The sequence below is a fragment of the Chaetodon auriga genome, chromosome 8 (assembly GCF_051107435.1).
Source record: "Chaetodon auriga isolate fChaAug3 chromosome 8, fChaAug3.hap1, whole genome shotgun sequence".
Classification (NCBI taxonomy): domain Eukaryota; kingdom Metazoa; phylum Chordata; class Actinopteri; order Chaetodontiformes; family Chaetodontidae; genus Chaetodon; species Chaetodon auriga.
Window position 1 is genome coordinate 23199765 of NC_135081.1, and position 15720 is coordinate 23215484.

General features: G+C 42.5%; 1 protein-coding gene across 1 annotated transcript in view; it reads left to right on the forward strand.

Moving 5' to 3' along the window:
* myom3 (myomesin 3) overlaps positions 1 to 15720 on the forward strand; it is a 53647-nt gene that overhangs the window by 30315 nt on the left and 7612 nt on the right. Inside the window, exons 14-25 of the mRNA XM_076737345.1 lie at positions 898 to 1025; positions 3893 to 4076; positions 5097 to 5271; positions 5367 to 5488; positions 6620 to 6807; positions 9398 to 9524; positions 11566 to 11747; positions 12056 to 12170; positions 12664 to 12820; positions 13322 to 13428; positions 13778 to 13822; positions 14058 to 14194. Of these exons, the coding sequence (XP_076593460.1) occupies positions 898 to 1025; positions 3893 to 4076; positions 5097 to 5271; positions 5367 to 5488; positions 6620 to 6807; positions 9398 to 9524; positions 11566 to 11747; positions 12056 to 12170; positions 12664 to 12820; positions 13322 to 13428; positions 13778 to 13822; positions 14058 to 14194 (1667 nt within the window). The remainder of the gene's footprint in view (positions 1 to 897; positions 1026 to 3892; positions 4077 to 5096; positions 5272 to 5366; positions 5489 to 6619; positions 6808 to 9397; positions 9525 to 11565; positions 11748 to 12055; positions 12171 to 12663; positions 12821 to 13321; positions 13429 to 13777; positions 13823 to 14057; positions 14195 to 15720) is intronic.

Here is a 15720-nt window from a genome sequence, read left to right on the forward strand (position 1 = left end):
AACATAATATGCAAACACAAGATATGACTATAAGTGGACAAAAAACGAACATTAGGTCCAGATGATGTTCTAATATTATTTGTTCCAAGGATCTGTCTTTACTTTTTGCATGTTTCAAAGACTTTTTGGGTTTTCTTGTGTTTTTTTTTTTTTTTTTTCATGTTTCATTGCAGGTAATTTGCCCTCAACGCTGTCTTCAGGCATGATCAGTTGAATTAAGGTCAGGACCTACCATAAAACTTTCACATTTCGGCCTTAAATATCAAGTCCTACTGAATGAATTCTTCACTATTCACCCTGTATGGATGTAAGCAACCGCCACACCCTTTGAATTAAACATCAGTCCTTTGACCCCACAGTCACGGTTTCGTTTCAAATCTCGAGCACAGAGTTACAACAATGAAAACTGTTTCACTACGTACAGACTGCGCTGCACACCGACACAGGCTCGCTGCATCTGTCGTTTCACTGTACTCTCTTTGGTCTGGAGCTCGTCTCTGATCCACACTGCAGCTCTGCAACTCCTCAGGGGATACAAACAGAGACAGCCTTAAAGAGAGACAGACAGGCGCAAAAACTGAAGACTTTCCACTAAATCTGAACACTTTCATCGTCCTTGAGTCACCTGGAGTGTCATTGAAAGTGTGCTGACTCAAGCCATGTTGGTATGCTGTTGTATAAGGAATGGAGGTGAGATCGAGGTAGCAAAGTAAACCTCAGCCACTTTGTGTTTGACTCAAATTCACCAGACGAAGCTTGGAATTTCAACAACGACAGCAAGAAAGCAACGTCTCAGCCAGCACTCTCTGGACTCCACATTCACTCTCACTGACCTTGCTCTGACTTTATTTTCTTCCTCCTCCTCTTCCTCCTCCTCCTCCTGTCTTTGCTCTGCAGGTCGGGTCAAAGCTCCGTTCCCTCCCACAAATGTACACGCCTGCGAGGTGAGCGACAACTACGTGGTGCTGAGCTGGACCGAGCCCGAACCCAGAGGCAGGGAGCCGCTCAGCTTCTACGTGGAGCGGGTCAGTCTTACTTCACACATACACACACACACACACACACACACACACACACACACACACACACACACACGTCAAGCCTTTCAGCAAATCAGCGACAAATCACTTTACTGCTGACCGTTTTTCAAGGCATAATCTAAATTTTCAGATTGAATTCTCAACGGCAGCCTTTAGTTTTAGGTCGTGTGAAGCCAGTGAGAAATCAATTTGCAGAGACTTGGCTTGAAATAGGTGATCCATCACAAGTATTCCAATTTTTGGGCTGAAAGTTTTATTATTGTTTAATGGTAATAAACTTTGGGACTGCATGGATGACTCTGGAAGCTGGTGCATTCAAGGAAGGTCCAACATCACAAATTAGAGTTGGCTGCCTCCTTTGAACTATGTTGTCATGGAAAAAAGTGATAAAAAGGTGCGAAAAAGAGATCTGGCACATCTTAGATCCCGCTTCCTTCTCATATACATCAACAAAAACATTTTCTGAAACACTGAAGTTTCAGGCTCTCTTTTCCCAAACTGAAATCACCGGACTGGAGTGTTGATCGAAGGTGTTTTGTTGTTTATCCAAAAAGCTTCTTCAGTTTCTCCCTAAAACTCCATTGCAGTGATCTGGACTCTGTAAGACATCGTGCTCGCTGTGTGATTGATCTGAATCCTCAGAGACAGACGCTCACACCTGCATCACTGCAAAATTCTAACCCAAAGCTCTCAAGCAAGTTATCGGTCTGCGCAAGTTCATCTTCATATTGTACTGAATGAACAGACTAATGGCTGCCTTGAAGGTGGGAAATTAGTCTAAGAATTTATGGTAAAAATGGGCAGAAGTTATATAAAATATACAGGAGTTTTAGTTTAAGCTGCTGCAGTCAATATTTTTATATTAACTACATGTCAGATGGTTTTGTGTAATGTGAAAAGTCTTCGCTCGCAGTGACAAAGCAGCAGAATCTTCATCTGAATCTGAAGTTCATCCACTCTCACTGCTCTCAGCATCGTTTCCAGCAGCGGCAGACAGCTGTTTTCTGCAAAGAACAGCTCTTATAAGCTACCAAACAACAGACGGGCACCACGGGTGATTGGCTGGTCAGCATAGTGCAGCATTTAGCTGCTTTAGTGCCAGATATTTCAGTAGGAGTAGGTGGAGAGTAAAACAGAGCTAAAAGGAGAGACTTCAGACAAATGCTAATTTTCTTCTGTTTTTTCCATTGAACAAATATCAGATATACACTTAAGGAAGTGATGAGTGGGAAAATGGCCTCAGTGTGGAGCTTTCTGGTCCTCATAAATATAGAAAACAAGACAACACACACTCTCGCCCACATACACACATCTACAAAGAGATATTCACAAGTATCCACTGTACTAATACAGTCAGATATGTACACGCTCTCTATCATGCATGAAAACACAGGTGCACAAGTATAAATACGTTGAAACACAAACCGCCACTGTCATTAGAAACACCTACACGTCCGCTGAACACAAGGATCAATGTTCTTGCATCATCAGTTCCTCCAGTCGCTTGTTGGGTTCGGGCAGTCTGGTGCTGGAACGTGAGCCAAATTAACAGCAGGCTCCTGACCACAGCGCTAATCAAAGAGACAGGAGGGGGAAGAAACGCACACACTTCCACCACCGTGGTGTCAGTTTAAGTGGGAATTTGAGGACTCATTAAAAGCAAACAGACCTTGATGTTGCTCTTTCATGCCATGTACTTCGGCTTCGGGGGTTTGATTTTCTTGCGCGCATACTTGAAAGAGTTTTTCGCTTTTAAACTTGTGTTTTTAAATTACCTGGATATGAGATCTGAAGGGTTTGTTTGGTTGAAGATTAGTCAAAAGTTAATTCTAGTTTTAACTTATGTAGCAGTGTTTCAATGATACATTCAAGGTGCTGTGTATAAAAGAAAATCAAGTTTAAAGTTTTAGTTTTTTTTTTCCCCCTGTGCAAGATTCAAAGTTCAAAAGGAAGGCAAAATAACAAAGGTTTCCAACATATCAAAGTGTGGGCGCTGACTTGTTCTTTACAACAATAAAAGACCTCGGCTCTCCAATATCAACCCTGAAACCCAACAGCTCCAATAATCAGAAAACTGCCACAGGAAATAGATTTTTATTGGACTTTTAGGAGTTATCAGGGTAATAAAACTGTCATATCTGTCAAAGGCACACAAAATTATGAAAGTCTGCTGCTTCACTTCCGCTTATATAATGAAGGAAACATTCAAATATCCATTTCGCCCTTGAGCAAGCACTTTATAATGACTGATCTCTTTGACATGCCCCGTTCTATTGTTAGGTTTTCCTCCTCAAACAGCGACTTACAGAAGGAAATGACGGTAACTCGGAGGAGAAGAACAGAAAGTAAAAACAGACTATAGAATAGATAACCATCATCAGCTGAAGTGACTAATTGACAAAGATGGAGAAAAGGTTTGAAGAGTCACTGGTTTTCCATAATTTACCTGCATGTCCGTCTCTCTTTTTTGCTATATCTTGCCATTTTTCTCTCTGTCTGCACATTTGTCTGCCTTTCTGAGCCTGCATCTCTATTTATATGTCTGCCTGTAAGCCTCTCTGCCTGCCACACCAAATTGCCGATCTGTATTCCTTTTTGCCCTTGTCTGTGCACTAAGTGGTTTGCTCTAAAACTAGAGAATCGCCTGTTAACGACAGTGTAAGTGATTTTGCAAAATTGGAATGATTTATGGGACTTTTTAAAGAGTGTTTGGCAGTCTTGGCAGTCCTTCCCTCTTGAGCAGATTGAATCCTGGAGCATATTTGAACTATACTGAATAATGAACATGTCCTTGAGATAAATAGTGCTTTTGAAATTATCTTTGTGATTTTCGAACGCTGTACTTGGATCAGTCCCTGGTGGGGAAGAGCGGCTGGGAGCTGGCCAGCCTGGACATGGTGGTAAACTCTCCCAGGTTCCCAGTGTTTGACCTGGTCAAGGGCAAGCAGTACTGCTTCAGAGTGCGCTCCATCAACAAGTACGGTGTCAGTGACCCCTCTGAGCCGAGCGAGCCGATCTCCTTGGGAAAAGCACAAGGTGAGAAAATGTGCTATGCACTGCACTGCACCTGCTTATTACTGTGCCTGTTGTAAAGGTCAGTTGGATTATGTGCTTCTACTTCTTTTACCTGCAGCACTGTGCTCGCTGTAGTTGTTTACATATAGTTTCGTAATGTGGAAGATGATCATAACACATTATGTTCGCCTCGATTTTCTGTGTTTACATCCTGTAAGATCATCTGTCTGCTCCTGTTGCTGCACACTGCGTCAGGATCACAGTTTGCACAGTTACACCTGGAGTTTGAAAGGAACAGGGATTTGTTGAGTGATGAATGAACAGTCCCGTGATGTGTCTGACGTACGTCTCATAGCCTGTCACTCAGCTGAGGCTTATTTGAGTATAAAGGCTCAGCATGGTAACAAGCAGCAATATCTACACCCAACTATCTGAGCAGCAGTGGTGGAAGAAGTACTCAGATCCTGTACTTAAGCCAAAGATGCAATACTAAAGGGTGAAAATACTTGAATTATGAGTACAGTATAGACGTATTATCAGTAAAATGTGCTTAAAGTATCAAAAGCACTAATGATAGAGCGTGGCCCCTTTGAGAGTGTCACATTAGTGTCACATGTTATGCATATGTTATATACATGCTGCTGGGTAGTTGTATCTGCAATTCATGATGTTTTGTTTGCGGATCATAAGTTTTGTATGTAAAGCTGAATTTGCAAAGTAAATATTGAATGTAAATGTCTGATATCCATCCCTAAAATGTATTGGAATAGAAGTATAAATTAGCATAGAATAGTGCTAAATACCAATCTCAATACAAGCACCTCTAAGTTGTGCTTAAATACAGCACATGAGTGAATTCCTTATTCATTTTCCTCCACTGCTCAGCAGATTTCTCTGCGTCTCTGGATGAGGCTTCAAAGTATTTCAAAGCTCAGCGTGAATTTTCCAAAATCAAAGGAAGAGTCGATTGAATTCTATCTTTTCCACTTGATGATTTAATCTGAGGTGTTACCTGATGGCTTCTCATCTGATTCCCATCAGCTGCACCAGCTCCACCTCACTCCGTCATGGCCGTCAGAGACACAGACACCTCGGTGCTGCTCCAGTGGCAGGAGCCCAAAGACAAAGACGACATCCTGGGCTACTATCTGTACTACTGTGAGACAGGCAAACAAAGCTGGGAGATTGTCAACAACAAGCCGATTACCAAAAACAGGTAATGGGGACAGATATTAGAACGTGTCCCGTCGTCACGTAACTAAGCTAATGACACTGAACTAAAGACGCCTGAACTTTGTGTCTCCTCCTCAGATTCACAGTCCACGGCCTCAAGACCAGAGGAGAATATGTGTTCAGGGTGAAGTCTGTGAGCCGAGCAGGAAACAGCAGCTATTCAAATGAGTCTCAACCCATCCTCGTCAAATCAGCCATTTGTAAGTCCAACAACAGAGACGCACCTCAAGTGTCAAGGACTTTCCAAACCTTTTCTGATGCTTCTGCTGACTGAGCAGCTCATGGTTCCTCTTGCAGAGGTTTATTTCAATGCATGCAGTATAAAAATGATGAATATATCAATCAGTGCATTTTAATGAAAGGTTTTGTAAAGATCTGTTGGTCTTTGGGCGACCCAACGCTAAAACAGTGATAGAAAAATGTTGGTCTTAACATCAGAGAAATCTTTTTGTGTAAGTTCGATCTAAGCTAAAACACATCTTTTTTTGGCCTGTGAGATAAAGTTTTGACAAGAACTGTCCAAACAGACTTATTCATGTCTGCAGTTTTCTCTCACAGCCTCAGGAGTCCTCACTGAGAAGCCATGTGTTCTCTTCAAAGTTGAAAGATGCGCAAGCGTCATAGAATACTTTCAGGATCCACCTTATGGAAACCTTTGAGTGTCCTCCACATGTTTGCAGCTTTTCAGGTGACACAAAAGGACTTTTAGAGAATATGTTACTCGAGTGGCACGAACAAGAAAAGCACACAAGAGCGAGAGCTTATGGCGCTGCTTCACAGCACTGTTCAATGCTACCGCAGTCACACTGTGCTCCTTCCACATGTTGGTCTCCATTTTGTCACGTAGCCTTCACCAGATGACCAACAGGCGATGACTAACCATACATAAAATGAATGCTTTCTCTCATTGTGGCTGGTTTGGAGCTGTGCAGAGATGAAGAGCTGCTGACCCTTCTTACTTCCTGTGTTGCACTCTCAGATAATGTGCTTTCTGCTGCCTGCAGTAAAGTACAGTAATGACTCATTTTTTATGCCACTCACTGCCAGAATATTCACACATCTCCTCAGCCATTACCTGAGGATAAATGGCTGAAGTCCAATTCTTTGTGAGGAATACATTTTTATACAGCGGAGTATGAGCTGAATATTTCTTTCAGTCTCATTTAGGAATGCTTGATATAGGCCTTGATTTATGAATTTGCAACTCTAGGCAGGAGTTGTAGTTGGCCAGGGAGTTATTGTCATTTCTCGGTCTATTTAGCAAGAATGGGTGCCTGCTGAGATCCTCGCCTCTATCACCTCTCTTCTATTATTCCTTCTGCTCGTTCCAGATGTTCCCTCTGCTCCCTCGGCCATCGCCCTGCTGCTGTGCACCGGATCAGAGATGGTGCTGGGCTGGAGGGCCCCTGCTCATAATGGAGGGGACCCTGTGCGTGGATACTACCTGGACCAGAGGGAAAAGGGCATGGAAACTTGGAGAGAGGTCAATGTCAAGCCTGCCAAAGAGAGGCAGTTTAAGGTCAGTGCACCACCATCAGGTCAAAAAGTTGAATTTAATTTGACCAAATACTTGCAAAAATAATGATATTCCCACCATCCTCAGCTCTGCTTTTGTGTTATTTAGCAAATGTTAGCATGCAAACACGCTAAACTAAGATTGAGAACATTATACGCATTGTTAGCATTGTCATTGTGCGCATGTTAGCATTTAGCTCAAAGCACCGCTGTGCCTCACAGAGCCACTAGCATAGCTGAACACTCATGCTCTTGTTTCTGAGTACAGACTATTTTCCTTTCACATCATCTGCATGAAGCAATGCAGAAAAAGCATAATGCATAAGAGTGTCTTTTCTGTTCATTGACAAAGCATGACAACAAAGAATTTTTTCAAGTTTAGATGACAGCGAGAAAAAAAGAATCAATAAAGAAAATCCCACAGTAAGCACAAGAAAGAGATTTCTGTCAGTACTACCATTAAAGGCTTGTTTTTAATATAATTATACCAATAGAAATTATCTCTCCATTTAGCAGTTTTCTCAAAGTAACGGCAATATTGGCTAAAGCTCTCTCATCCGCATTGACTGTGTCACTAGGCAACAAGCAGTGTCCATGGAGACCTGGAGGAAAGTTAAATCTTTAACCTGTCTCTGGGAGATTACAGGTGCTCCGTAATTAGACATTGTGCAAACATGTTGTGTGTGAGTGCTTGTTTTTCGCTCCGGGAAAACAAAAAAACAGAAGACAAAGCTAATTAGAAAAAAATGACTGTGACACTGTATCAAGATGAGCCCTACACGTTGTGAAGTGCAGAGTCTTGAGGATTGGAGACCCCTTTGTTAGAGGGAAAAGTCTAACAAGAACATTTCTCCACTTTTGGGGTAAATGAGCAATTTCAACAAGCCCACAGCCTCAAAACGTGCAGTCTGCACTTCCCACGTGAGCTGCTTTATGCTGCTATTTCAATCAGGTCGCTGGCTTCCTGGATGCAAATTAGACTGATTGGAATATTGATTGTGCTGAGATTTTATGCTCCTTTTTATTTTCCAGATTGGATTTGTGCAGAAAATGTAAATGACTTCACCCTGAAAGCTTCCACAGCTTTACCTGTCAGGAACACCCGTCGCTGATCCTGCTTCACTGCAACCAAAGCAGATGCGAACATCTTATATTTTAATCTCCTTGCATTGAAATTCTGCTGCAAACCATCTGGAAGTACACAGGATATTTTCTGAGGTTAAAGTACCAATACAACACTGTGAAATTACAAGTAAAAGTTCTTAATTTGAAATCCCATTTAAAGAAGTATTATTAGCAAAATGTGGAGATTGTGTTAACGACGTTCTGCTCATGGATCTGAGATTTCGGGAGATCTTTAATGGTACAAAAGAAAAAACGAAAACAAAGTTCTGCTCCACAAATGTATATTCACTTTTTGAACTTTTCTCCAATCTTTCCTTTTCTGTGAAATATTGGCTAATTTTACCTCTTTGAGCCTTGAGCGTCTAAAACGTTCAGGAGAGAAATGTCTCTTTGTGAAACTGTGAAACAACTCAGACATCTGAAACATGACGATTATAGTCAGAAATGTTGGGAACTGCTGTTTTAATCTTAATCTGAACGATGAATTGTATGTCATGAGCTTCTATCGTGTTTTTAATGTAAAATCTTAATCTGCAACTCGTAACTGTAGCTGTCAGATAAATGTAGTGAAGGTCCAGTATTTCCCTCTGAAATGTGGTGGAGAAGAAGTATAAAGAAGCATTAAACAGGCACACTCAACTAAATTCAGGGTAAATGTACTCCGTTACCTTCCATCACTGCTAGAAGTGAATATAAATGCAGTTCTGGGATTGCTCTTACATGAGTGAGCTTGTCATGATGAAACACAGATTATGGTCTCCGAACCTGCCGACGCTTCCCTGAGGAAAGCACTGTACAAAGCAGCAGACTCTGCACCCCAAACAAAGTTTGATTGCTCAGTCAAAGATGAAAAATATGAGTCAGATTAATCAAATGCAGCCTGTTTGCCATCTAGTGGATGAAAGCTGTAATTTCTTCCACTCATCTTGGCAGACAACCTTTGCATTCCTCGGGCTGGACTGTACATCGATCTGATAAGAAGGTTGTCGTTCTGCCTAAATGTGGTTAGAGAAGGATCTATAGATAATGAAGGGTCTGGTAGGTGTTGGGAAATTGGTTTTTAGATGGCAATTGCTATTACTGTGAAAAAAAGCTCCCTCTGGTTGTGTCAATTAGTTGCTGGGAGGGAGCCGAGAGGAGCAGCAGAAGTTCACCACTGTTCACAGAGACGATAAGGGCCTTGAAGTCTAAGTGGCTGCGAATAGGAAGATCAATGCACAGATCAATGAGGCTGAATCCCCTCTCTTCCCAAAGCTAAAGCGTCTCATGGGGCTCAGCAAAAAATGCAGCAGCAGCAGAGCTAAAATCTTGTAAAAGGCCTGTTGGAGTCTGGAGTGGTCCAAGAGTACAACCAGGGAACTTTTGCTCCTGTACGATGCACCAGCTGATCTGTGGTTTGCTTAAAATGAAACTCCACCATCATTTCACTGGAGTTGATCAGCATTTCTATGTCTGATATATTTCCTCAGGTTTGCAACCTGACTAGTGGACACTTTTACCAATTCCGTGTGTTTGCGGCCAACATGGCCGGCGTCGGGAAGCCCTCTGAGGCCAGTGAAGCTTTCCTGTGTGAGAGGTGGACAATGCCAGAGCCAGGTGAGGGAAAAAAGGTCACTTTCTAATAATTTCATTCAGAAAACTGTGTTTCCTTCACTAATTCTACTTCAGAAGCTACTGAAAACATATCTGTGCACACCTGAATATGTGACAGGCGCTCCGCCTCCGCCATTGCAATCATGACCTGCAGTTAGTTTATATACAAAAAGTTTATTGACTCTGGTGTGAGAAGGGAGGTGAGATATATAGACCGTCCATCAACCCAAGCTCCCATTACTGCACACCGTCGTTTTATCTTTATTTGAAATGACACCATTAAAAGTGCATACGGTCGTCTCACAGAAAAATAGATCAGATCAAAGTGAAGTACCAGAATAAAAACAGGCCATTTGCATATCATGCCATTAAAGTGCAAAATGGAGGCAGAGGTCAGCAGTCAAGTGCATAATACAGCAGCTGAAATAATAGCTGAAATAAAAGCCTGGAGTTAGAGGTAGTTAATGCAATTCATTATGAGTTTGTTATGTATGACTTGTCCTTTAGTATTGCGCCAGCGGGTGGCGAATACATGTGCTGCTGAAGTGTCCTTGAGCAAGACGCTGAATCAACTATGAATAAAGTATCTCACAGTGTGCAGAGCTGCTCTGAAAGGCGGCGAACGAAGACAGATTTCCCTTTGAGGAGTCAGAAAGAAACATATTTTACAGCCACACTGACATCAATCTAACAAAAAACTCGAATCTTCAAAACATATTCGATGTTAACCTCTGCTGTGTTGGTAATGCAGCAACATAATGTTGTAGTTGCATGTTTGTAATGAGGACCTCTGTCCTTTACTGCATTTACTGACGTGGAGGCGCTTTTTCAGCCCAGTGTCTGCAGGTGTTCCTTTCAGGCTGCACAGCCTCCACCAGCAAATAATTGCTGCCTGCATGTAGCCTGAAAGGTGAAACCCAGGGTAAAAAAAAAAAAAAAGTCTGTAAAGCTCTGGACTCACCGGTCTCTGCTGCTCGTTAAGCTCCTTTCTTTGACCGCATGGTAATAAATGGAGGCTCTCTACTAACTCCTCGCTTCTCTCATTAGGACTGAGGTGTTTGGACAGTGAGAAAAATTAAGTTTAGAGAGATTTTAGTAAGAAAATCAACCTGCAACAGTAATGGTGAGGAGGCAGGAGGAGAGACCACCAGAGGAGACTAGAACAAACTCACCTTCATAATGATGCAAAGAAATTACTCAAATAAATTACTTATATACAAGCCTGCATATCAATTAAGAAAGAGAAAATATGAAATTTAAGAAGTTTGATTATCAAGCCTGGAGTCCAAAAATGTCTGAAATGAATCCTGTATTGTATGAAAGATATGACTCATGAATCCAAAGGTTCAAAGATGGACAGCAAACTCTTTTCCAGTGTCGAGCAATGAGACGCTTCACTTGTATTAGGCAAAGGTTAACCAATTTACTTTCATGGCTTAGAATGCAGATCTCAGGGCTTCCAAGGATTTGTTGCCCTCGCATTACAAACATACACACTCCGCATCTGTCGAAGCACACAAACACACACAGGCAGTCACACAGCAGGGACTCAAAGTCCTTCCAGCATGCTGTGGCTCCGTCTGCAGCTCTGGCCCGCTCATATCAGCGTCTTGTGACATTAATATTGAGAATGGAGAGAGGCTCTCACAAAAATGCCACTTTTAAAGCGCAGCTCATTAATCTTGGCAAATGGGCTTTCCTCTGCGCCGTTAATAATTTAAAAGTGACCGAAAATCATTAAGCAAATGAACTTCTGCGTGCTGGCGTGAAGTCAGCGGGGGTAGATTAAGGAAAGTCATTTTCACTTCGCTCCTATCACTCATTTGTTTTTGGTATGACTTCTTGTTGTCCTGTTTGGTTGTTTTTGGTATGATCTCTGAGGGGACAGACACAGAGCTGTACTTTTTCCTTGTGTTTTTAGTTTTCTTGCAGCTTATTTTGGTGTGAAATGTTCTGAAGGTTATTTGGCCGCTGGGTTTTTGAACCCAAACACTCCCGGACGTCCCTCTAGTTTTCCTCTCGAACCCTTTCTCCTCCCTCTCAGGTTGCCCCTACGACCTGGAGTTCAGGGAGGTGAGTAAAAGCTCCCTGGTGCTGCTGTGGGCGGCTCCGCTGTATGAAGGAAGGAGCCCTGTCACTGGCTATTTGCTGGAAATCAGCCAGGGTGACCAATCAGACGACTGGACTGCTTTGAATGAAAAGCCAATCTGTGACACCCATTACAAGGCGAGTGAAGCTGTAAAAACGCCTCCAAGCTTCAGTTCACGATAACACAAAGATAAAAAGACATAAAGTCCTCTCATGTATTTGAAGTTTTTTATCATTTACAATTACCTAATTTAACAGGCCAAACAGTTTAATAATGCATTTAATACCAGTAAGTGCCAGTAAATCATTATTCTAAAAAAAAAATCATCCAAAGCAGAAACTTGAAATGCTTCAGTGTTTTATTCCTTTGTGTGTCCAAATCTTTAATTTATTATAAATCATGACAATGATTGATAAACATTTGATGTGTTTCTTATGGCGTCCAGGTGTCAGGTCTCCAGGCAGGTCAGACCTATCGTCTCCGTGTGTCGGCTGTCAATGAGGCTGGAGTGGGCTGTGCTTCCCTGGCCAGCGAGCCAGTCACGGCTCAGACCCGACCAGGTCAGCCATCATGGCCCCTTATAGAATTGCTGTAATAAAAAAAGTGCCTCCGAGGCTTGTTGGAAGTGCTGGAGCTAAAGCACAATATATAACAATGGGAGAAGCATCCACACAGTTCAGTCTGGCTATTTAGAGATTAGGGACTTTCTTTAAGCATCTTTATATATAAAAATAAAACATGACAGATGCCTTAAGAGGGGATGAATACGCTTATCTACATTCTTGCTGGAAATAAAATAAGAAGATTGACAGACCTTTACATCACATAGTAAATATAATGGACATAATTCATTAAAATATATTTTAAAATATGTGAATAGGAATATGTGACTTTTCAGTGTGTGCAGGGAGTGTACAGTGATCAAAACTGCTAAAAACCTGGTGGCCTACCTTGCTGGCTGTAACAATTTAATTTGTTACTGCTGATGGTGTCTGCAGCACTCAGCCTAAACTGAAAAGTATGAGCCGTACTAACCAACTTTTTCATCCCCAGGCACCAAAAATATTGAGATTGGAGTGGACGATGACGGTTTCATATTTCTGGGTTACACGGCTGACGAGATGAACGACGAGAGCAAGTTCCTCTGGAGCAAAAACTACACAGAGTCCATCGACGGCGGGCGAGCTCGGGAAGAAACCAAGAAGAGTCGGTACGGCTGTCCTAGCGCTACGTGGACCGTATGTCTCTACTTGTTTGAATTCCAGGAAATTTGTGGCAGACTGCATGAATAAGTGAGAAAAATGGCCAGATGTCAGGCTCTGTGGAGACTCGCTGTCAGCCAGGTCATCCCTCAGCATGTCTGTGCTTTTCACACTTAAAGCACCATCTTGTTTGTTCAGCAGTGGCCTAAAACTGCTGTTTACCCTTCAACTGTAATAATCACATGTAAATACAAAGATTACATTAACATTAGCTGTGGTGGAGTAATTCTGGGTTTTCCTACTGAATGCCAGCCTCTTGGTTGTAGAGAAGCCATGCATAGTAATAATTTAAGTGCACTGGGACAAATCAGCTGGGACAGAAAGCACTGTGAAGTCTGATGGGTGACAGCACGGAACAGCACCTACCCTGTTCTGCAGGGTGGATGGATAAACAAAAGGCTGAAGATGCTATCAAGATGCATCTGTCTGTTTTTCAATTTGTCCGTCAGGTCAGTCCTCACCTTCACGGACCCCTCCGAGGAGGATCTGGGTCTCTACACAGTGGAGATGAGCGACAACCCGCACTTGTCGTCCAGCTACGACTTCACTGCCGAAGGTAAACTGAAATGGAGTAGCGGGTTAGGAAACTGTCTTGTCCAATTCGCAGCTGCACCTCAGGCACAATGAGAGGAGCACTGTTATTGAAAAAGCTGACGGCAGCAGGACTTTTCATTTTAAGGGTTATCAAGCTTTTCCCTCAAGCAAATGATTATGCCCCTAGTGAGCACTTCCGCAAGGTCACTCATTCAGCTAAGCATATGTTCTCAATCAACCCTCAGCTTCAGAGCAGAGCCACGTGGGCCATCGTTCTACTCACTGGCACTTTGACAATATGTACGCATTACAAAATGTGAGTCCTGATCAAAGTTTAATTAACCTTCAGCTACTGTTTCACTTCTTTCCAGACCTTGAACGCCTCAAAGAACTCAGCTGGCAAGTCAGAAATCCACGTATGTACCAAAGACTTTGTACTGTACCATGGAGAAAAGTGCTCAGATGATATTTAAGAGAAATGAGACTCATCAGCTGTATCAGGGTAACTCTCATCAGTGAACTTGATGAACATACAGGAATTACTGGCACTGTAGCACTGATTTGAAATGACAGTACATTCAGACATATGGTGTAAAGACACATGTTACAGCATCTCTCCAGTCCTGAACTGCTCTGTTTGCTTTTCGTCAGTGATAGCTCTGAAGTCAGGCTGGCAGGTGGAGGTTTCTGAGAAAGGTGACGTACGTCTTTGGCTTCAGACGGAGAGTCTGAGCAACTCGGCTGAACTCCGTCTCATCTTCAATGACCGAGAAATCTCCAGCACTCCGGTAAGAACCGCAGTGCAGGTTACGCTGTGATACTGCTGCAGCTCCGACAGTACGACACATGTCACCCTGCAGGTCGCCCAGGCTGGAAACCACTGCAGAGTCTGTGAGGGACTGCGTGTTATACCGCCGGTTCAGTCAAGACATGCTCGTTTGCCCGACAAGAGTTTCTGTATAACCTCAACAAAATCAATAACTTTCCCTTTAACTTTCCCTAAACAGGTGTTTTTGGAGCATCCCACAACTTTCCCAGTCTTTAGTTGCTTCTGTCCAAAAAAATGTGTTGCTGCATCAGATTAAGTATATATTTATAAAAAGTCAATGAATATGATGAGGTAAAGCTACATTAGTGTGCAGCTGCATGCATCTGTGTTTATGACAAGTCACTCTGAATCAAAAACAGCTGCTGGAGTTTTAACAAACATGCTGGAAGGCAGGAAGACGAGGCTGCCAGCAACGATGAAGAGCAGGTGTGCAAGGCGGCAGAAAGGTCTAGGAACTGAGCTAATTTCTCTAAGTCTGGGAGACAGGAGGATGAACCGAGCTGAAGGTGGAGAAGGAGCCCACATCTGGTTCCTGTGTCGGCTTTGGTTTGATGCCAAAGAGAGACACAAGTGGAATGAACAGAGAACAAAACATGATTCGGGGCAGTCGATCAGCACTGTTACCTACTGCTCAGTCTAGTGCATGGCATGATATGTAAGACATATTACACTCTTTTAGCCATGCTGAAATTCTTCCAGTTGATATGTGGTTCGCATATTCTCAGCATTGACCTCCGAATTCATTCACTTTCATGAAGCAGCTTCGTGAAAGCCGTAGCTATTTGCAACAAAAACAAAAAAGCAATTTCATAAACATTCTTATCCTATTACTGACAAAATAATGTAATGCTAGAACAAGAACGAACACGGAACAGAGCGACACAGTGATTTCACCCCCTAAAATAAAGCAACAGTATTATCATCGAGGAGCACAAACTGAATGTGAACAATCCTCCTCAGCACTGGTATATGTTATGACACCAAGCTAAAAATAATCAGCCCTGCCATCAAGGTTATTGAACCATGCACTGATGCGTCCACAGAGGGAAAAACAAATACAACGCAGTGTATTTATTGTGCTTTCACAACTCTGTCAGATGCATTTTGTGTGTCTGTGTTTGCTCGTATTTGTGCGAGGCGGGCGACTATTTTATATTCAGCAGCCTCCATTTATCACTTGTATTTCATTTTCATTTATGCCATTATTTCCCAATATCAGGGCTCCATCTGAACAGTACTGATTACACGTTATTGCTAAATGATCACAGCTGAGGTTTGCGAATTCAAAAGCTATTTGGCTGATTAGGGCCCTTAGGCTTGCCATACATCACAAATCACATCCACCACTGAGGCCTATCAACATGCAAGGCGTACACTTATCTTGATGAACATAAAAGCCGTGAAAATGAGCTCAAAGGCTGCTTCCTGTGTGTCTCTGTTTGTGTTTTTCTGTGTGTGTGTGTGCATGTGAAAATGAATATATCA